The sequence below is a fragment of the Lissotriton vulgaris genome, chromosome 1_2 (genome assembly GCF_964263255.1).
Source record: "Lissotriton vulgaris chromosome 1_2, aLisVul1.2, whole genome shotgun sequence".
NCBI lineage: Eukaryota > Metazoa > Chordata > Amphibia > Caudata > Salamandridae > Lissotriton > Lissotriton vulgaris.
Genome location: NC_141686.1, coordinates 366,050,267 through 366,071,891, shown reverse-complemented (window position 1 = coordinate 366,071,891; position 21,625 = coordinate 366,050,267). Strand labels below are relative to the sequence as shown.

Below are 21,625 nucleotides of genomic sequence, written 5' to 3'. Positions count from 1 at the left end.
CCTTCAATTTCTTACATAATTCGGGAAGCAAATTATGCACAAACTTGTCAACAAACAACCTTTGACCACCTTCCGTACTCATATATTGACCACTGTGGTCGATAAACGTCTCTTCAAACCTAATGAAGAAATCAGACACGGTTTCCTCTTTCTTCTGCTTACATGCAGACAATTTATCCCAATTTACACGCATCGCAGGCATTAAAGTCTTCATGTAAGTAACGATCTTACCAGGGAGTTCTGCTACCAAAGGCTCAGGTTTAGCACCGCCAACTTGTCGGCCATCTGCAGCAGCAATATTAACCCATGAATCACCTAACTCTTGCGCATGATCCGTATGACGAATCAATCCCCATAAAGGCTGTGGAACTACATTTCCAAACACCATGTCTATATCGGCTAGATTCATAACACATGAGTCTGCAGTCTGTGATAATTCCTTGTAATATCCTGCTGGATTTTTACGGGGGTCAGGTAAAGTCTGCTTAAGAGCCAAAACTTCAGCTCGCTTCCATGGAACATGTACCCAAACACGCTGAAAATGTGCCGGCGCAGCTACAATCCCAAGATTAACATTGGCCTGAACTTCTTCCTTCCAGACCGGAGGAACTTCTCTCATAGGATATTGTCTCACCTTTCTCCTAACAGATGGGTCAGGCTCAAACAGCGGCTGAGAAGGAGACTCGCTCCTAAACGACAACAACGTCGCAACTGCTTTCTCAACATCGGAACCCACAATCGTACCTTTCGCAAACTCCGACTGTATATGGAACAACTCGGACGGAGCCTGTCCCACTTCATCATCTTCCCATTCTTCACGAAGGAAAGTACACACCTTATCGAAAACATATCTCTGCTTCGGTGCTTCCCATTGACGGAAGACATCCGTAACAGACTCTACATCGTATCTTAAAGGACGAGTAACCCATTTACGCGCCAAACGATCCAATATTTCTCTCTCTCTCGATAATCAGGCAGTTGGCTACGCAACTGTTTACGCTCCGAATCAGGGGTCGTACTATGCGACCCAAAGAAAGGAGACAAAAGACTAGTAACAGTGTTAGTCATTCTCTGTTGAACAGAAGGAGAGGTCGACAAGACAGGAGATAAAGCGGACTGAGAAAAGGTCAACGTAGGAACAGTAGTAGAGGATGTAGCAAGAAAATGTGAAAAAGGCGCAGGAATTAAAGGCAGAGCAGGTAGCAAAGTCAGTGGCCCTTGAGAAGGCTGCACCAGAGGAGTAGGGGCCAACTGAAGGGGAGCTGTCGGCTGTTGAATAACTGGAAGCTGCACAACTGGAGGTTGCACAACTAAAGGTTGCGGAGGTGCTGTAGCACTCTGCGCATAAGGGGTGGCGAACTCAACAAATGCGTCATTATAGGATCTTTCTCAAGTTCCTTCGCTGCATCTTGCTGAAGAAGCGGCAGAGCTGGGTAGCATTTATCAATCACCATTTTACGTTGCCTGTGCAATTGCTCACTCGCCTGTTCTTCTTCGTTATCTTTAAACTGCATGGCAGCTTGCATTATTGAGATACCCCTTTCTCTTTTATTTCTCTTCGCTAATTTAATTTCCTTCTATTTGGCTTTCTTTCGCCATAGGCGGAAAGAGTCAAACATCGCCGGCCGGGCTTTCTTCTTAAAGAGTTTAACCTCTAAATTATCTAGAACTTCCGCATCAAAACTACCATATTGGGGCCACTTTAAGACACCATCTTTCCTAGTGTACCTAACCCATACTTCATTATACGTGATAGGGCCCACGCCGTGCTTCACATAGAGCTCATAGGTTGGGGTTCCAATTGGAGGAACCGGACACGAGTCCTCCAATCGGGAATCCCTATTTCGACCACAACAAAACAAATTTCCAAGTCTGCTAAGACCAGGCATCTTCGCTCACTAGTCTAGCTTCAAACTTCAAAGGATTATCGAATACGATAGTCTCGTGAATACACGAGTCCCTCGGCTTTGGTACTTGCAAGTTCCAAATCAAAGATCCCTAGGGGATACCCAAAACTAAGGAGTGGGAGACGCTCCACTCATACTTAACTGAGGTATCGATGACGTCACCAGAAGACCCGTCTATCGTCTCGCTCTACAAATCGTCTAAGGCTCCAAGACAGGGCGACAGTCAGGGCAGCAGTCCTTCGTAGCCGTCGGAAAGCGGGGAACCTCGCAGCAAAGACTTTCGGACCACGACGACATACAGGGGTCGATGAAGTGGCTGGCCTTCCTCCAGAATTTTCACACGAAGCTCCTCACGATCTTCAGGCTTGGACCAGTACCGCTGAAGTCGCCCCACGTTGGGCGCCAAATGGAGAACCGGGTTATTTAGAACCCAGCGGTGCCAGGGGACATACCCGAAATCTCCGGATTCACCTGTCTCAGAATTACAGAAACGCGGCAACTTCTTGGTGACGTCAAAGATCAAATTTATTGGCTGCAACCAGAAACAGGGCTCCACGAAGTACAGTGGCTGTATATTCGTAGGCGACTGCTCAACTTTACAAAGCAAGTCACTCCTTTTATACCAAATATTGTGCTTCAGGCAAACATTCCTTATTTACAGTACACCAATCCCATGTGTACACGACAAAAGCATTGCATGACGAACCCACATTTCATTGTCCAGCACCATCAATTACCCGGCAAGGCCCAACACTCTCCATCAGATAAATCGGACGGACCCCTAATAAAAACGGGCACCTCCTCATCGTAAAACAGGCCATAAAGAAAGGAGCAGAGACAGGTGTGAGTAAGATAAGACATAGTTGTGTGCAATAAAGGGTTTATGGTGTCTTGTGCCTTGATCCTCAATCTCGATTGACTCCTGGGAAAGGAACTGGCCCAACAGTTTTGGCTTCGGGCAACGGAGTCAGCTTGCCCAGGTCACACAGAAGTCAGCTAAAGGTGTACGTGTCCCAAAGACTCGTTCGGCCTTAGTCATCGGCCTATGTGAGGGCAACCACAAAATGGCTGCCGTGCACAAAATAGAACCCGAGGGTTCAAAACGGAATCTCTGATTTCATGGTGATCTCGTCACTCGAACATGACGAAAACACTCGTATATGTTATACTCGCCATTTTCGGTCTGCTGATACCAAAATCGTCATGATACGATGATATTTATGAAACGGGTCCGGAATTCACGGAACCTCACACTGAGGGCAGCGCCTTGATGCACTGGTGGTCTGAGCGCTGCGTGTTTAACCACAAGGTGCACTGAGCGCAAACACTGGGTGCAGCTAGTGCAGCGTGAGTGCACTGAGCGCTGCCTGTTAGACACAGGGGGTCCACTGAACGCAGCGTATTTAACACAAGGCGTGCACCAAGCGCTGCGTTTTTGACAAGGGGAGCTCTGGGCGCTGTGTCTTGAAATGACGAGGTGCTCTGAAAACAAGAGTTTAACACACTGAACGGTGCATGGTTAACACACGGGTGCACTGAGCGTGGCTTGTTTAAAATATGGGTTTACTGCGTGGTTAACACACGGCGTGCACCAAGCTCTGCGTGTTTGACAAGGGGATCTCTGGGCGCTGTGTGTTGAACGTCACAAACTACATTGAGGAGAATGTGTTTATATATCCAGAAATGCTTGTCTCAAGACAAAAAGTGGGGTTTGTGGGTAACTGCATTTTTTATCTAGCGGTAATGCAAGTGGTATAGAACTTAAACATCTATTTTAGAGATTGGTGTAATTGATAGGGTGTTTATTATGGTAGATGTATTTTAATGCCCATTGACGGTACTGCTTTGGTAAAAGCGCAACAAAACATACTAGTATAATTATAATAACTGGTATTTATTCCAACCAACAAGCGCCTACAAAGAATACATATGGGCTCACAACGATAACTATCCTGAGTTACAATTGTAAAAATCAACAGTGATGAACAGTGTTGACAGTGTTTGCTTTATCTCCACACGCTGTTGTTTGAATGCATTTGTAACGCTGCAGCTGCACGTTTGCTTTGCCATTAACAGCAAAGCTAACAAGCATTGGCATAGCTAATAGGTCTAGCCTTTGGGACCTTATAAGTGTTTAGCCATGCAACAGTTGATGTTGTTGCACCAAGGATTGTAGTGTAGTTCCTATTATCCCAATAGGCTCTGCGCATTGGAATAATATCTTCAATAGTATAGACGTAGGACAGAGGTTAACTAGGTCTTCTACTGACGATATTAGACTTAAGTTTTGTGTGCCAGCTAGCTCAGAGTTCACTAGAAACTTTCTCGAATAGGCAAGGAGGAGTTTAACCTCCCTGGATAGACAAGAAGGGATTTCGTTTCTGACAACCATAGAACATGACAACTTTGCTCTCCCTGATCAAGAGTATATCTCTAGAGTCGTGTGAAAAGAAAAGACAGCTATTTTACTCAGTCAATACGTGCATACTTAGTTTCACCAGATTGTAGAGAAAAGAAGAGGCGGGCATTTTCAATAAAAGGTGTTATTTATTGATCAGTCTCTTTTCTCATACAAGAGAAATGAATCGCTACAATTGCAATACTTATAGTTAAGTAAAGTGCATACAGTAAAAGCAGGATTATAAAATAATACTGTAAAAGCATTGATATGGTTTCTTAGCCATATGATACTTTAAAATGGATAAAAGATATACATACATATATACATTGACTAATCGTACTCAACTGGTGCTTCTAACTACGCCTACCCAAGTGTACCTGACCTAAGCCTAATACATGGGAGGGAGTAAGTAAGTAGCAGTTTAAGTTAAGTTGGTTTTGCCAAGAATCTGACTCAAGAATTCTCTGTAAGGGGTTAGTCAGTTCAGTACCTGGGATTTAGAAGGCTGGAGGGCTGGTATCTCTTTCTCAGGACTCGGTATCCCAGTTACCCGCAAGGGCAAGCTGGAAATGCTGGAGGCTGGATTCCTCGGCAAGTGGAAAGACAGCGTCTTCCTCAACGCGTCAAAAAGGGAGGGGCAGCGTCCGTGGGCTCTCTGCATCAGCTGGGCTCTCCGGCAAGTAGTGGCTGCTCCAAGCTCATCACCACCGTGTCTTTGCTTAGGGTAGCGTCGGTATATTTATACCTGAAAGGTGCCGGGTTTGACGTAAGGATGGACATAAGACGTCAATAAGGATGTCATGAAGAACTGGTCGTTCTTACATTCTTTATAGGAGTTCTCGGACGAAATCAAAACAATAGCAGCGGGGATTTCTCAGGTTTGCTGGAGGCTTGGTTTGTTTAGAGAACTCGGTGTGCTTTCTAGGGGGCTGGAGGAATAGTGCTTGCTCAATGTGACAGCATGCGCTATGACTTAATCTGAAAACGGGTTTCTGTGCCGTTGTATGGATATTAGTGAATTATAACCGGACAAGGGTCAGAAATAGGAGTATCGATACAGGTCCCTAGATAAACATACTCCACCCACTCCACGCATTTATGTCCATATTTACTAACCTAAGCAATAGTAAACATAACTAATAGTGCATGTGTATACCGAACCACCCCAAAATACATTTTTTGCATTTGAAAAATGGCATTGCGAAATACACGAAAATGAGTATAGGTACTGTATGCATTCAAGCAGTGTAATCATTCAAGAAAAGATGCACATTTATATCAGCATGAATGATTTGCGAAAGTAACACATGAAATGGCTCTTAATACAGAAGAGAAAGTGCGAGACCACTTCATCACATATAAATACAATTACTTGTAAATAAGCCAGAGGTTGAGGTAATGTAATGTCTCTAGAGTTCCTAAAAATAGCTCTGTTCTCTAAGAATAGTTTTACTTTAAGCAGAAGATAAGTGCCAAAATATTTTGGATTTGGGAAAAAAAGTTTTCGTTTTCAGGGGAAGAAGGAAAAAAAGTTCTCAGTAGTTTTGTTTTTTAAAGCTGAAGGCCAAATTCAGAGTTCAGGGAATGGTGTGTGCACGTTTGCTTAAAGTCACTCTCTCTGTTCCGGTGAAAACATCATTTCAGACAGACTCTCAAAAAAACAGTCTACCGCCTCAGGTGAAAGTTCGAAAATGTCGCTACCATGCAGTCATGCGCATGTTCGCTTTCAGTGATGTTTCGATCAGCATTGCTTACAGAAGGTCGTACCTGGTTGATGCTGCTCTCATCCTGTACTTCCCTACCCTTCAATCGTAGTGGTGAAGTCTCCACGAATGCCGTCATCAGGATAGGTAGCCGCTGGGGACAGCACAATGCATGAGCCTTTACTGGACCCAACAAAGTATCTGCATCCAATGGTACATCTGATTGTAGTGTAAGACAGGTGTCCAACACGCATTCTTCGCCGCATAGCATGCATCTCAATACAGGTAAGACACTATCCTGCCATATGGGTCTGAACGAAAGAAACCAGGTCATATTCAGATCTCTTAGCCGGGCTAATCCAAGGACTTTAGTTATGCGGTCCCGATAGCGTATAGCTAGGATCGTTTCTTCCATTGTTGCTGGAGTCTTGTCTGTGACATGGCTTGCCATAATGAAGCAAGAGTAGCAAAAATAGGATGCCTGCTACTAGTCCCAACAGGAGTGGAAGTCCGCCCAAGACAGAATGGACGAAATTAGGAAAAATACCCAGGACTGCTTTGAATGGTGTTAACAGTCCCGAAAAAACGGTCTTAAATACACTCGCGATACCATTTGTATCAGAAATATTTAAGATTTCGTTTAGCATTTCTGCAAAGTGTAGGGGGCAATTTGTTGATAACAATGCATGTATCTCTCCCGTTGTCCTTGCAACTTGGAGATCATACGTTTCTTTTGATGACGTCAAGTGAACTGGCGTCTGTAGGAGCACAGTCTTCATTCTGCTTAAAGTATCAATTCGAATAGAAGAGATATTCAAACTGGGCCAAATTTTTCCCTCCCTGTCTGGAGTGTCATTCGGAAACAATACTCTTTCACAGCAAGTGATCATGGAGCTCACACTTACTAGATAAGGTTTTCCTGGCAGCAAGCCACAACATCTGTGATCCACAATTAGAATGTAACTCCCGTTAGAAAGCCGTCTAAAGAATGGTTCTATTTGCGTTGCAGGTGTGCCGAGCTGGTGACATGAAAGGTTATTTGAAGTCCCCTCACAGGCCCCATGTAAACTTATACCCTGACACAGAAGTATACCACTTAGCGATTTTGCACAATTATTACCACTAAGAAATACACTCTGTCCTTTATTACTGTAACATGTGTGTGTATAAGGTAAGTTCCATGTTGACTTAATGTATCCGTTACCCAACCTTTCATACTGGCCTGCCTGTATATATTTTTGGCAGTATCGAAATTGGAAAGTCGTTATCGGAATAGTTATTATCCCATGTATTATCCATTCAATGACAGGTCGTTCTGACATTGTCAATGGTAATCTCTCATGTTTTTCAATGCTCAGAATTGTATACTCTGCACCCTTTTGTGCCAAGCTGATTTGTGTATCAGTAAGGTTAAAGATACTGAATAATGACGTTGTGTTGATTAAACGCCAAGGCACGTAGCCTGAACGGAGATTTTGTAACGTCCAGCCAAGCTGTACAATAGAATGCAGTTGGGACTGACCGTGTTGCAACATCAGTAAGTCTTGCTCTATTATATCGATTGCAGATGATACAATACTGTCCAGTGAATATATTCTGGAAGACAGAGTCATTAACCCATTGTCTACAACAGAAAGTGATTTTTCCAAATTAACACAGTCAATTTCCCGTATTTTCTCTGCTGTCTCAATTTGAGTTTCTTTCCAAGCTTCGTTGTAAGCTGCATATATAGAGGCCGCTATGAAACGTTTTTGACGCTGTTTGCGTGGTCCCATAATGAAATCACGCAAATCAGCACCTTCTTTAAGTAAAGTCAAGTGTTGCTTAATTTCTACCAGTGTGGATGTATGTAGCCATTCGAGGCAGAGTTTCCCTACACTGTAAGTAGTTACAATCCCTGGATGTTGTCTCTGGGAGTATCTAGGGTCTGGCCTGGTCGATGTGAACCCCTGTATTTTGTTCATGATTCTATCTTGACAGTTATTTGTGTCTGTGGGCCAGATCAACCATTTTTTCCAATCAGGATGTGTTCTGTTTTGGTTTAAAATATGGGATACGTCTATTTCAACATCTGTAGTGCAATTACTGTCAGGTGTTGGTTTTGGAATAGACGGTTTGTTCAAGTCTTTAATTTTGGCTAGGCCAAGACAGGTAGTCTGTTGAATTGTATCATTCAAAAATATAATTTGTTCTGGGATCATGCAGGCTCTAAATAATGATTCTATACCTTGCACTTGCCAATCTTTTGTACCTCAGATTGTTTTCGTTTCAATATTATTGTTCCAGAAATCAAAACCGAATGTTTTCATTTTTTCAAAAAATTTCTCTGAATAGATTCATTTTGTGTTCGTAAGCATGGTTTTCATTCCTGTTTTATTTAACATTCTAAAATAAAATGTTTCTGCATTACTTGTGTTAAACCCTGAGAAGTATGAAAATGTATCATAAAATGTTTTTGAACTGCCTTTTGGTGGAGTTGCACAATGTTCCCATTGATTAAAATTAAAAACATTTCTAGGTTGAGCAGATTTATGCAGATAATGGTTACCATAGTGGTTGTAACAATACATCTGGTCATAATTAGATGAACCTTGCAAATAATCATGTTCTGTAAATTTAGCAGACATCACTAGATCAGACATCATATCATTAATACTTTCAAAGTCCCAATCATCAGCGAATGTGCTTGGTTTTACAAAGTCACTTAATGAAATCTTGAATTGATGAGGATACTTCAGGAGCTCGACCGGGCCATAGATTTCGTAATCAGTTTTGTCCCATGCTACCCCACCGGGTATAGGATTGGCTGTGAAGTTTACTGAAGAAAGTTCTCTTTTCTCGATGTGTGAAGACTTGTGTGGTTTCAGGACCAAGTTGATTTTCTGACTTGCTGTGTCCATTGTAACATATTTCCCTCAATAAAATGTCCCAAGCATAGTACCATGATGAGCCAAAGTATGAGGACAAATATACCTTGTGCCACCCAAAATTCAATCCATGGAGAAATCAGATAGGTTTCTTGTAGTTGATGAATGAGTTCCTTTGCTTTGTCTTTAAAAGTTTTTGATGTTGTTGGCTTTTCCTCAGGTTCACTTCGATCCTCAGAAAAATCTTCGAAGTTGATGAAGTAGCCTGATGCTGTTCTGTCAATTGTTTCAATTGCTTCTGGATTCCTTTTTGCTTTAGGAATTTGCTTTGTTTCATTAGCATAGTCAGTAGTTACATCATTGTAGATTGGTGTTTCTTGATGTACGGTTTGGATATGGGTTTCAAGAGGTTTAAGTTCCATGGCTTTGTTGCATAGTCCTTGTTGATTCACTGTAGGTTTATCAAATGTGATTAGTCTCTCAGTTTGAACCTCTGTGTTTGTAGCAAACTTTGGTGTTCTACTACTTCTTGGGAGTCCACTTGGCCTACTACTTATTATCGGCCACATGATTGTGGTTTAACCAGGTCGATGGATACAACTCGGTTCTCCTTTTTACCAGCAAGGGGCGGTAATACTACTGATCTTGTCCCGTTGATAGCCAAGACAGGTACTGCTTTTCTGTAAGAAGGCCCAAATTCCTTCTTTACCGCGATCTTCTCTCTGACCAGATCCCCGATTTTTGGAATCCAGACAGGCCTTGCTGGGACAGGTGGTTTCTCTTCAGCGGTTGCTGGCTGTTGTTTCAACTTTATGTTGCTCAGGTCTTTTCTTTTTTCGTTTAAGTCCTGTAAAATAGCCAAACAATCTTTGATATCAAAGCATTTTTCTTTCACCACTGAAGTTTGACTATCGAGGTCCTGGATCAACATTCTAGTCCCAAACAATAGTTCATACGGACTGAGACCTCTCAGAGAATTTCTTGGCAGATTATTAAGACTACGTTGGACACTTATTAAATGTTTGACCCACCCAGCTCCAGAACCTAATACCTTTACCATTATAGATTGCTCTATGCCTTGGTTTTTTCTTTACACCATCCCGTTTCCCTCAGGAAGGAAGTGAGAAGAGTCCCGCAATGCAATGCCCATGCTGGCCATGCCCCCCCCATAAGCTCGAGAGCTAAAGGCAAGACATTGGTCAGAATGTAGCATGCTCCTAGCGTATATGCCATTATAGACTCGCAAATCTTTTCATAACAGTTCAGACGTCAGCCGAGAGCTGGGGGTCTACATTATAAGTGAAAATAGTCTCTACATGTTAATATGACGCATTATTTATACTGGGGTTTTTTTATTTATATTTATTGTTTAATCCCATCTTGAGCGAAACGCCATGGTAATATACCGTCTCGCTCGCAACTGCGATCTCTGTTGCCGTCTGGGCAGTTTTTTGCAAATATGTGATGTTGCAGGCTCATTCCTGGCCACCAGTATATTGATTGTAATTCTTCCAGAGAATCCTTAAGCTTAAGGTGTCTAAGACCCTCACCCATATGTGCGTCTGCTATTAACAAGACTCTCCTGTTCGTGTTTGGAATTACTCTATCCCCCACTCCAGGGATTAGAGCAAAAGAAACGGAGTTTGCATCGATTATGTATGTACAATTGAGTGGATAGTTGATGGGTAGCGCTGAGTAGTCGCCTTTTGATGACGTTTTCACCACCAGCATTGTTTCCCCGTCAATGTATTTTTCTGAACGCTTTTTTGTAGCTACGGAAGCCGATTTAGTTGCTTCCGCTGTGGCTGTCTCAGCCAATGAATTCCCTGCAGCGTGAACGCCATCACGCTGATGACTCACTGAGTCTATCACGTGAGTCTTTGGTAGTTCTTTCTGTAAAAGAACTATTTGTTCCCAAAGCGATTTTTGCTTGATTGTGGCACCTGTGTCATCTTTGTAACCGTTTTGAATCCATTTCTGTAAATCGTTATTGTATGATTTGACGCAGTAATACGAATCGCACACTATTAGTGTCGGGAATTCGCGATCGGCATTATCTAGCGCCATTTTTAATGCTATTATTTCAGTTTGTTGTTCTGAATTATTTTCCACTGAGTGTGTTTTCGTTAACAGAGGTCTCAATTTACCTCCGCGCCACACGTCTTTTACAATCTCGCATGTGGCGTTGTAGGCTTGCTTTCCCCAAACTGAGGGTTGAGCATGTCCGTCTGTATATATTACACAGGCGTACTGTCGTATGGGCAGAATGTCGATTGGCAGAGGATATTCTCTTTCATATTCTAGATTTTTTAATTTTTTCATTTCCGGATCAAAATAGTATTTCACTTTGTCTGTAGCAAGAGAATTTTCCCATTGTATCCATTTTGGATTTAATGCCATAGTAGGTAAATTACATGGGCTTGTTAATGCCTCAAAAGCTGATTCTGCTGTTCTGACTGTAATACGGCTGCCGTCAGCTTGGTCTTTTTCTCTTGCTACAGCTGTTTGAACCGCATGAACAATGTTTTCCTTAATGCTGAACGTTTTTTCAGCTTCTGTGTACAAATGAGATTTGTATGCTATTGGTACCGTTTCTCCCTCATTAGAGGTTAGGTATGTGAATCTGCATCTTCCTGAGATGACTCGGATTACAAGGTTGCGTGTGTTATCGCGCGTTTGCAGTTTTGTTTTAACTAACATGTCTGTTTGTAAAGATCTCAAAATTTCTGTGTGTTTTTGAGTCCAATTGATTCTTTTAAAATCTGGTTTTATTAGGTCATAGAGAGGTTTAACCCTCTCTGCATAATTTAGAATGTAAGTTCTTCCGAAATTCAGGAAACCTAGAATTGATTGTAAGTTTTTCAGCGTTCTTGGTGCTTGGATAACAGCACATTTCTCTAGGAAATTGTCAGCCAGGCTTTTGCCTTCACTTGATAATTCATATCCTAAAAACAGGACAGTTAGATGGGCAATTCTTGACTTTTTGAAGTTGAATTTGTAACCCTCTGCTGCGAACCCAAGTATTATGGTGTTCACTCTTTTCAAGTGAGTATCCAAGTCATCATCTGTTAGATAGATGTCATCGACATAAGATAATGCCTCATCATCATATATTTGTAGTAACTCTGTTACTCTCGCTGAGAATAATCCTGGGCTGTTCTTGAACCCCTGTGGCAAACGACAGAAATTTTTCCGCGAGCCATTTATTGAGAAAGCGGTCAAATATCTGCTTTCAGGTGCTATATTTTGACAAAAGAATCCATTTGAGATGTCTAATGTTGTTTTGTATTTTTTGCGCACTATGGTATTCATTAGTGCTGCACTGTGTGAGTTTTGTACTGCAAAAGTTTTGCAACATGAGTTTAGGTGTCTGTAGTCCAAAACTAGACGATATGAATCATCTGGTTTGGAGACAGGAAACAAAGGATTGTTCATTTGTGAGGTGCAAGTTTCAATCACCCCCTGGTATTCAAGTTGATCTAAGATCTCCCTGACCTGTTTTTTAGCTTCTTGCTTAATTGGGTACTGCCTCTGTGCAGTTGGTTGAGATTTTAACTGGATTTTGTGAGGAGGAGAGTCCTCATCCCATCCCACATGGTTTTTATAAATTGCAGGAGCTTGGCCTACTGCCCACTTTCTTGCAAGTGTATATTTTTTATGAATTGGAATATGATTTGAGAAGGCAGGCATAATCATTTCTTCGCCATGAGGGCACTCCCTGACAAACTCCGTGGCCAGTCTTTTTCAGCTAAAAGGATGTCATAGCCTTTGGAGAGATTATCCCAAAATAGACCCCTTATTTTCCTAGTCTTATCTCCCTCTATACGCAATGTTATTTCATATATTTTATGAGGTTTGCTAACTCTGGTATCTGCAGTTTCCACCTGAATGTATTCATTCGTGTCCACTGTCTCCAGATGATTCATCAGGATCTTGCGAGCCATGCTCACTTCTGCTGCGCTGTCTAGCATTGTCTGAGCCCACTCTCCGTTTTTCAGCTGTGTCCTCAGTATCCTCGGCATGTTTGATTACTTTAATACTGGGTACCTTCTTCTTTGGAAATTGTAACTTTTTACTTTGTTGAGCAGGTTCTTTGTCTTTGGACTTGACGTGCTCTTCCCTGTGTTCTGACCGTCCTCTTCTTTCCGATTTCTGCGAGGAAGTCTGAAAAGATCGAGAGGGACGTGTATCAATATCTTGATATCTATCAGGTTTCTTCAAATTATCCCTATTTCTCAGGCTGTATCTTTTCTCAGAGGGCTCCCTCTGGGGAGACTTGTGTCCTTGGTCCGGAGATTTTTCTCTCCGCCGAGGAGACCTTCCTCTGGACTGGAATCTTTTTTCTTTGGGAGTGGATTTTTTGTTTCCATCCCAGTTCTTTTTTGGAGTGTTTAGATTATTTTTAATAAATACCTTTTCAGGATTTTCAGTTAGTTGGGGTTTCACTGGTTTCCCACCCAAACTATCTCTACCTAGTTCTTCATAGGATTTTTCTATGATTCTGGCAAGTTCAAATGGTTGGTCTGCTATATCTGTTTCCTTCAACTTCTGGCGGATCGCCACAGATGCTGCTTCCCCTTTTATGTTGGATAACAATAAAGCTGAGACCTGCTTGAAGTCTTTCAGTAATTTCATACCCAGAGTTAAAGCAGGTTCTGGACCGTATTCATTTTGAATCTGTTTTAGCACATCGGGTATTACCGCCATGGACGGAACACCATGTGTTTTTGTGTAAATGGAAGCAAAGACTGTGCCCCAAGTGTCACAGTCCTCCACATGTGGTGCGATCCCCATTGGAAGACAGATAGTCAGAATTCTGTGTTTCTCAACAGGGGTAGTATCTGGAAATACTGCCTCTATTTGAGTTATTTTTTGTACTAACCAGAATGGAACAATTTGTTCCCGTTTAATGGGTACTTTGCCTAGACAGGACGGTATGTTCTGTGGTGTGATTTTATTTGTGTTCCCCTGATGAGGGGTCAGCTGTGGAACATTAATAGTTGGTTGGACTGTTGAAGTCCGCATTACATATTGGACTAGTTGTCTATGTATTTTAAACAGTATTTTAAGCTGTGTTAAAAGTTCTGGTATAGACATTTTCTCAATGTCTGGATGTGGTGTGTAGCTGGCTAGAACCGGCCACGTTGCTCCTGGTCTACCTAGTGGACCGAGCCTGGTGATGTGATTATTATGTTTTAGGGCGCCTTTAAACCAGAGGAGATGCTCTTGGTATTTTAATGGTATTTCCACCTCCTCGAAAGGAGTGTACTCTTCCGGAGGTTCCTCTATCTTGTAATAGTGGAACTCCTTTGTTACAGCGTTTGCTGCTGGAAAGTTTATCCATGAATAGAATACCTCTGTCTGCCGATATTCATGTGCCTAAATTACGAATATGACTGTACCACCTCTTGATGTCAGTCCATTTTCTATAAGTTTTAAAGTTATAGTTTTTCTTATGTTGACCGGGATTAGTATTGCACCCGGGTCAGTTTGTAGGAGACTTGTGTCTTCCGTTAGGAGTTGAGCTGCTAGTCTAGCTGCCTCCCTTTCGTCATCACTTTCTGACATTTTTACTGACAGAAAAGTTTTGTTTGCAGTTCAGGTTTCCAAGGAAACAAAGATTAGGTGCACAATATTTTGGAACACTGTATCCTTCAACGTTGAATAAACCAAAAACCATACATAGGAGTCTCCTCCTACTAAGTGCACGACTGAGTTACTCTAATGCCTTGCGTTAGATTTATCGCCTTACCAAACCGTTGGGCGCCATGTAGTGTAGTTCCTATTATCCCAATAGGCTCTGCGCATTGGAATAATATCTTCAATAGTATAGACGTAGGACAGAGGTGAACTAGGTCTTCTACTGACGATATTAGACTTAAGTTTTGTGTGCCAGCTAGCTCAGAGTTCACTAGAAACTTTCTCGAATAGGAGAGGAGGAGTTTAACCTCCCTGGATAGACAAGAAGGGATTTAGTTTCTGACAACCATAGAACATGACAACTTTGCTCTCCCTGATCAAGAGTATATCTCTAGTGTCGTGTGAAAACAAAAGACAGCTATTTTACTCAGTCAATACGTGCATACTTAGTTTCACCAGATTGTAGAGAAAAGAAGAGGCGGGCGTTTTCAATAAAAGGTGTTATTTATTGATCAGTCTCTTTTCTCATACAAGAGAAATGAATCGCTACAATTGCAATACTTATAGTTAAGTAAAGTGCATACAGTAAAAGCAGGATTATAAAATAATACTGTAAAAGCATTGATATGGTTTCTTAGCCATATGATACTTTAAAATGGATAAAAGATATACATACATATATACATTGACTAATCGTACTCAACTGGTGCTTCTAACTACGCCTACCCCGGTGTACCTGACCTAAGCCTAATACATGGGAGGGAGTAAGTAAGTAGCAGTTTAAGTTAAGTTTGTTTTGCCAAGAATCTGACTCAAGAATTCTCTGTAAGGGGTTAGTCAGTTCAGTACCTGGGATTTAGAAGGCTGGAGGGCTGGTATCTCTTTCTCAGGACTTGGTATCCCAGTTACCCGCAAGGGCAAGCTGGAAACTGGATTCCTCGGCAAGAGGAAAGACAGCGTCTTCCTCAGCGCGTCAAAAAGGGAGGGGCAGCGTCCGTGGGCTCTCTGCATCAGCTGGGCTCTCCGGCAAGTAGTCGCTGCTCCAAGCTCATCACCACCGTGGTGCCGGGTTTGACGTAAGGATGGACATAAGACGTCAATAAGGATGTCATTAAGAACTGGTCGTTCTTACATTCTTTATAGGAGTTCTCGGACGAAATCAAAACAATAGCAGCGGGGATTTCCCAGGTTTGCTGGAGGCTTGGTTTGTTTAGAGAACTCGGTGTGCTTTCTAGGGGGCTGGAGGAATAGTGCTTGCTCAATGTGACAGCATGCGTTATAACTTAATCTGAAAACGGGTTTCTGTGCCGTTGTATGGATATTAGTGAATTATAACCGGACATGGGTCAGAAATAGGAGTATCAATACAGGTCCCTAGATAAACATACTACAGGATATTGTACTGTATAACTAAACATCACTTAAAGGTCCCAAAGGCGAGACCTATTGGCTATGCCAATGCTTGTTAACAAGAGTCAAAGTGATTTACTTAACAGTGAACCTTACGCATAGCAGGACAATCTCAATCTCTTTTCTATGCAGTAATTCATTTATCACAGTGGAAGTTTAATTTATTCTCACGCCTTCCTTCAAATCGCAGATGCATATTTTCTTTCATTAACACGATGGCAGCCGCTGGTGCTATCAAGGCACAGTCATCACACACTTATCACTAATCTCAAATCCACTTCTTTATATCAGGTTCCCAGGTGATTTCCACGAACCAGCAACTCCAAGCACTACACATCAAGTGCTTCTGGATTTGAATACTTCTTTGGCCAGGGGTTGTCCAACTCAAAATAACCAGTAGTTATAATTCTGTCATCTTCTTCTCCAATTTATAACACACGAAACACAGGGGGTCTAACAGCCAAATTGAGAGGCTACACTGTCGATACTGAGTCAACAAGATCTCAAAATATCTTTATCGCACACACATAACGTATTAATAAGGATAAAGAAGGAAAAAAGGCTAACACTACATGCATAGAGGAGACCGGTACATCATCGATTATTCATAAAATGGCTGATTAATCCACAACAGATTGTAAAGGGTTTCCATCAAAATAGACTCAATGATCAGTCCTATCATTTGGCCAAACCCATGTGCAAATGAGGCTGGTCCCCTGATCAGTGGGACACTCAGCTCCGCACCTTATTGTTGTATCAGGATTTGGTCCACCAATTACACACACTGTCCATGATGACTGATCTTTTGATGGTAAAGTAAGAAGAAATAGTGCAACGAACAAGAAAGTGATTTAAAATAGGATGGAATGTCCTCCTTCTAAATACTTTATTCTGCGGACTGGACACGCCTCCTAATTAAAAAATAGAACATTGCAAGAGAAGACAGTGACAATTATCTGTCTACATAAGGGCCAACATGTTTCTGCCTAACGGGTATTTAATCCCTTGGCATTCGTCAGGGCCTCTGCTCGTATAATAGTTGCACTCCTAATAGTGAAATATAGAATTCACCACCATCACCAAAACAAATTGTAGTAAAACTGGTTAGAAACGGTACAACCTGTAACAACCATGGACATTAACCCTCCGATTCACAATGGTTACTGTGAATTCCTTTGTGGTAGGGCAATAGACCTCGGACGGAAAGTGCGGGCCTCTTAGTACCTGAGCAGTGAGCAGTGTCCAGGTGAGGTGAGGTCCACGTTTTTTCCCTGCTGACCCAAATTTACCAAAATTCATAATCTCGTTGAATACAGAATCCGCCCTCAACCGATCCCACAATACCATCAACAAATGACCAAATCTTCAACTTTGGCAATGATACATTCCTTAATTTCTTCCTGTACATCCATCTCACAAAAATCTCCATCGACTGGTAAACGAGACAGAAAGTCCGTTCTAACACTCTTTCCTCCCACAATGTGAATCCCACTAAAAATTGAACTCCAATAATTTGATAATCTGGCTGTGGCTTTCTTAATTTTGTTTCCTGACAAAAGATCAAAGAGTGATCTGTGATCTGTCAGTAAACAATATTTTCTTCCCAGAGATATGGATTAAACTTGCCAAGACCCCAAACACATGCCAACATTTATTTGATCTATTATAGAATATCTTGTTTCCAATTCTTTCATCCTTCTAGAAGCAAACCCTACAGTGACTTCCTTCCATCCTTCACTTGTGGCAAATCAGCCCCCATGCCATATGCACTAACAGCACAGTCACCAAAATATTGCATCCTTCCACACAAGGCTGTAGTGCGGGAGCAGAGTTAATTCTTTATTTGATGTGATCAAAACTTTGTTGACATATTGCAGACCGTTCAAATTTGACATTTTCTTTCAAATAAATGCCTAAAGCACCAGTCAGGTTTGCAAAAATAAATGTTTAAAAAGACAAAAATGTACACAGCTGCCACACTTACACACACTAGGCCCCAAACTGCTTGAATTCAATGCTAAATTCTGTTTATTTATAAAAATACTAACACGTGAACTTTGTTAAAATTAGATCATGACGAAAAGATGTAACAAGAATGTCTACTGTTGACCCTCGTTAAAGGATGCTTTTTCATAATAAGTTTGACATTGTATAAGATGATTCACATATTTTCTAGAAATGTTTCTGATTAGTAGAAGAAATGTATTGTTATAGTTTGATTCAAAGTTTAGTTTAAATATAAGCTAAGCAACTTCATATGAAGAAAAGACATTTTCAATGGTGACCCCTTGAACTAACTCGTAATTCCTTTTTCAAGTTACGTCAATGTAAAATGGGGTGGATTAAAGAGCCACGTGGTGGAATCAAGAGACAGATAAAGGAACCAGGAGTGTCTGGGGGTGGATTAAAGAGTGACGAGGTGGAATCAAGAGACAGATAAAGGAACCAGGAGTGTCTGGGGGTGGATTAAAGAGCCATGAGGTGGAATCAAGAGTGAGATAATGGACCCAAGAGTGTCTGCGTGTGGATTAAAGAGCCAAGAGGTGGAATCAAGAGTGAGATAAAGGAGCCAAGAGTGTCTGGGGGTGGATTAAAGAGCCACGAGGTGGAATCAAGAGTGAGATAAAGGAGCCGAGAGTGTCTGGGGGTGGATTAAAGAGCCATGAATCAAGAATGAGATAAAGGAGCCGGGAGTGTCTGGGGGTGGATTAAAGAGCCATGAGGTGGAATCAAGAGTGAGATAAAGGAGCCAGGAGTGTCTGGGGTGGATTAAAGAGCCATGAGGTAGAATCAAGAGTGGGATAAAGGAGCCGAGAGTGTCTGGGGTGGATTAAAGAGCCATGAGGTAGAATCAAGAGTGAGATAAAGGAGCCGAGAGTGTCTGGGGGTGGATTAAAGAGCCACGAGGTGGAATCAAGAGTGAGATAAAGGAGCCGAGAGTGTCTGGGGGTGGATTAATCAATCAATCAATCACAGCATTTATATAGCGCACTACTCACCCAGAGGGTCTCAAGGCGCTAGGGGAGGGGGGTCCGCTACTGCTCGAACAGCCAGGTCTTGAGTTGCTTCCTGAAGGCGAGGTGGTCCTGGGTCAGGCGGAGGTGGGTCGGGAGGGAGTTCCATGTCTTGGCGGGGAGGTAGGAGAAAGACCGTCCTCCTGTGGTGGCTCTTCGGATGCGGGGGACGGCGGCGAGGGCGTGGCCGGTTGATCGAATCTGGCGTTTGGGAGCGTAGAAGTTGAGGCGGCTGTTGAGGTATCCCGGGCCTTGGTTATGTAGGGCTTTGTGTGCATGGGTGAGGAGTCGGAAGGTGATTCTCTTGTTGACCAGGAGCCAGTGCAGGTCTCTCAGGTGTCCGGAGATGTGGCTGCAACGGGGGATGTCCAGGATGAGACGTGCTGAGGCGTTCTGGATCCGCTGGAGTCTCTTCTGGAGCTTGGCGGTGGTACCGGCGTAGAGGGAGTTGCCGTGGTCCAGACGGCTGGTGACGAGGGCCTGGGTGACCGTCTTCCTGGTCTCGGTGGGGATCCACCGGAAGATCTTGCGTAGCATGCGCAGGATGTTGAAGCACGACGAGGAGACGGCGTTGACTTGTCTGGTCATGGAGAGGGAGGAGTCCAGGATGAAGCCCAGGTTGCGTGCGTGGTCTGTTGGTTGGGGTGCGCTGCCCAGGGCGGGGGGCCACCAGGAGTCGTCCCAGGCGGAGGGTGAAGATCCCAGGATGAGGACTTCCGTCTTGTCCGAGTTCAGTTTCAGGCGGCTGTTCTTCATCCATTCGGCTACCTCTTTCATCCCTTCGTGTAGGTTGGCTCTGGCGGTGGCGGGGTCGTTGGTGAGGGAGAGGATCAACTGGGTGTCGTCGGCGTAGGAGTTGATGTTGAGGTTGTGCTGGCGTGCGATGTCTGCGAGGGGGCTCATGTAGACGTTGAAGAGGGTTGGACTGAGCGAGGAGCCTTGAGGAACGCCGCAGATGACTTCGGTGGCTTCAGATCTGAACGGAGGGAGGCGGACTCTCTGTGTCCTTCCGGCGAGGAAGGAGATGAAGAGCCATGAATCAAGAGTGAGATAAAGGAGCCGAGAGTGTCTGGGGGTGGATTAAAGAGCCATGAATCAAGAGTGAGATAAAGGAGCCAGGAGTGTCTGGGGTGGATTAAAGAGCCATGAGGTGGAATCAAGAGTGAGATAAAGGAGCCAAGAGTGTCTGGGGGTGGATTAAAGAGCCACGAGGTGGAATCAAGAGTGAGAGAAAGGAGCCGAGAGTGTCTGGGGGTGGATTAAAGAGCCATGAATCAAGAGTGAGATAAAGGAGCCGGGAGTGTCTGGGGGTGGATTAAAGAGCCACGAGGTGGAATCAAGAGTGAGATAAAGGAGCCAGGAGTGTCTGGGGGTGGATTAAAGAGCCACGAGGTGGAATCAAGACTGATATAAAGGAGCCAGGAGTGTCTGGGGGTGGATTAAAGAGCCACAAGGTGGAATCAAGAGTCAGATAAAGGAGCCGGGAGTGTCTGGGGGTGGATTAAAGAGCCACGAGATGGAATCAAGACTGAGATAAAGGAGCCGGGAGTGTCTGGGGGTGGATTAAAGCGCCATGAGGTGGATCCAAGACTCCGCAGCCTTGATATTCAGTACGCCGGCTGTGGGCTTCTGAGCACAACTTTGGGCCCGGCTCTCATTCTTTTACAAATTAAGCACTGTATATAATAGTGTATAGCGCAGGGCAGCAGGACCCTGCAGCACCAGAGAGCTGTCTCTCCCCAGACACCTGGACATTACTTCTGCTGAAGGGGGGTCAGAAAGCAGGGGGATTATTAGGACAAGATGAAGTGACACCCCCGCTCCAGTGGTAGCGACATAGGACTCTGTGGTACCAGCGGCTCCTGCCTCCGCGCGGCCCTTGCTACCCGGGCGGGACTGTGAACCAGCAGCGACCCTAGCAAAAATGCTCTCTTCAGCTTCTTGGGAAATCTCTCTCTCTCTCTTTCCATCCATCATCCATCTATCCATCCACCCATCCATCCATCTATCCATCCACCCATCAATTCATCTATCCATCCACCCATCCATCAATCTATCCTTCCATCCACCCATCCATCCATCCACCCATCCATCCATCCATCCATCCATCCATCCATCCATCCATCCATCTATCTATCCATCCACCCATCCATCGATCTACCAATCCATCCATCCATCCACCCATCCATCTACCCATCAATACATCCAAACATCCATCTACTCATCCATCCACCCACACGTCTATCCACCCACCCATCCATCCACCCACCCACACATCCCTCCACCCACCCACCCACTCATCCATCCATTCATCTACCCACCCACCCATCCATCCACTCACCCACCCATCTGTCCACCGACCTATCCATCTGTCAATCCATCCACCCACCTATCCATCCATCCACCCATCCACCCACCTATCCATCCATTCATCTCCACTTCTTTCCTCTCTCTCTGATCGCTTTCTCTCTACCTCTCCTCCCCCTGTTTCTCCCTCTCCCTCCTCCCAGAGACGTTTTAAGGCCTTGGCAAAGTGGGCTCTTGCCCCGGGCCCCAGCCTTTCAGGGGCCCCTGATAGACCTGGCTCTGTTCTCCACACAGCCCTGCCCTGATGACCTTGAATGGTTTTTAAACACAGTTTGTTTTCATATATTTGTATTACAGGTGGGTGGTAGGAATTGCG

At 43.6% G+C, this 21,625-nt stretch overlaps 1 protein-coding gene and 1 pseudogene across 2 annotated transcripts in view; one reads left to right on the top strand and one right to left on the bottom strand.

Annotated features, from left to right (window-relative positions):
• LOC147736895 (uncharacterized) overlaps positions 1–21,625 on the top strand; it is a 133,185-nt pseudogene that overhangs the window by 93,924 nt on the left and 17,636 nt on the right. The window lies entirely within an intron of this gene.
• On the bottom strand, positions 10,241–12,900 carry LOC147736896 (uncharacterized). The gene is given in 2 exon segments (XM_086952719.1): positions 10,241–12,609; positions 12,612–12,900. Coding segments are annotated over 2 exon segments (2,658 nt in total).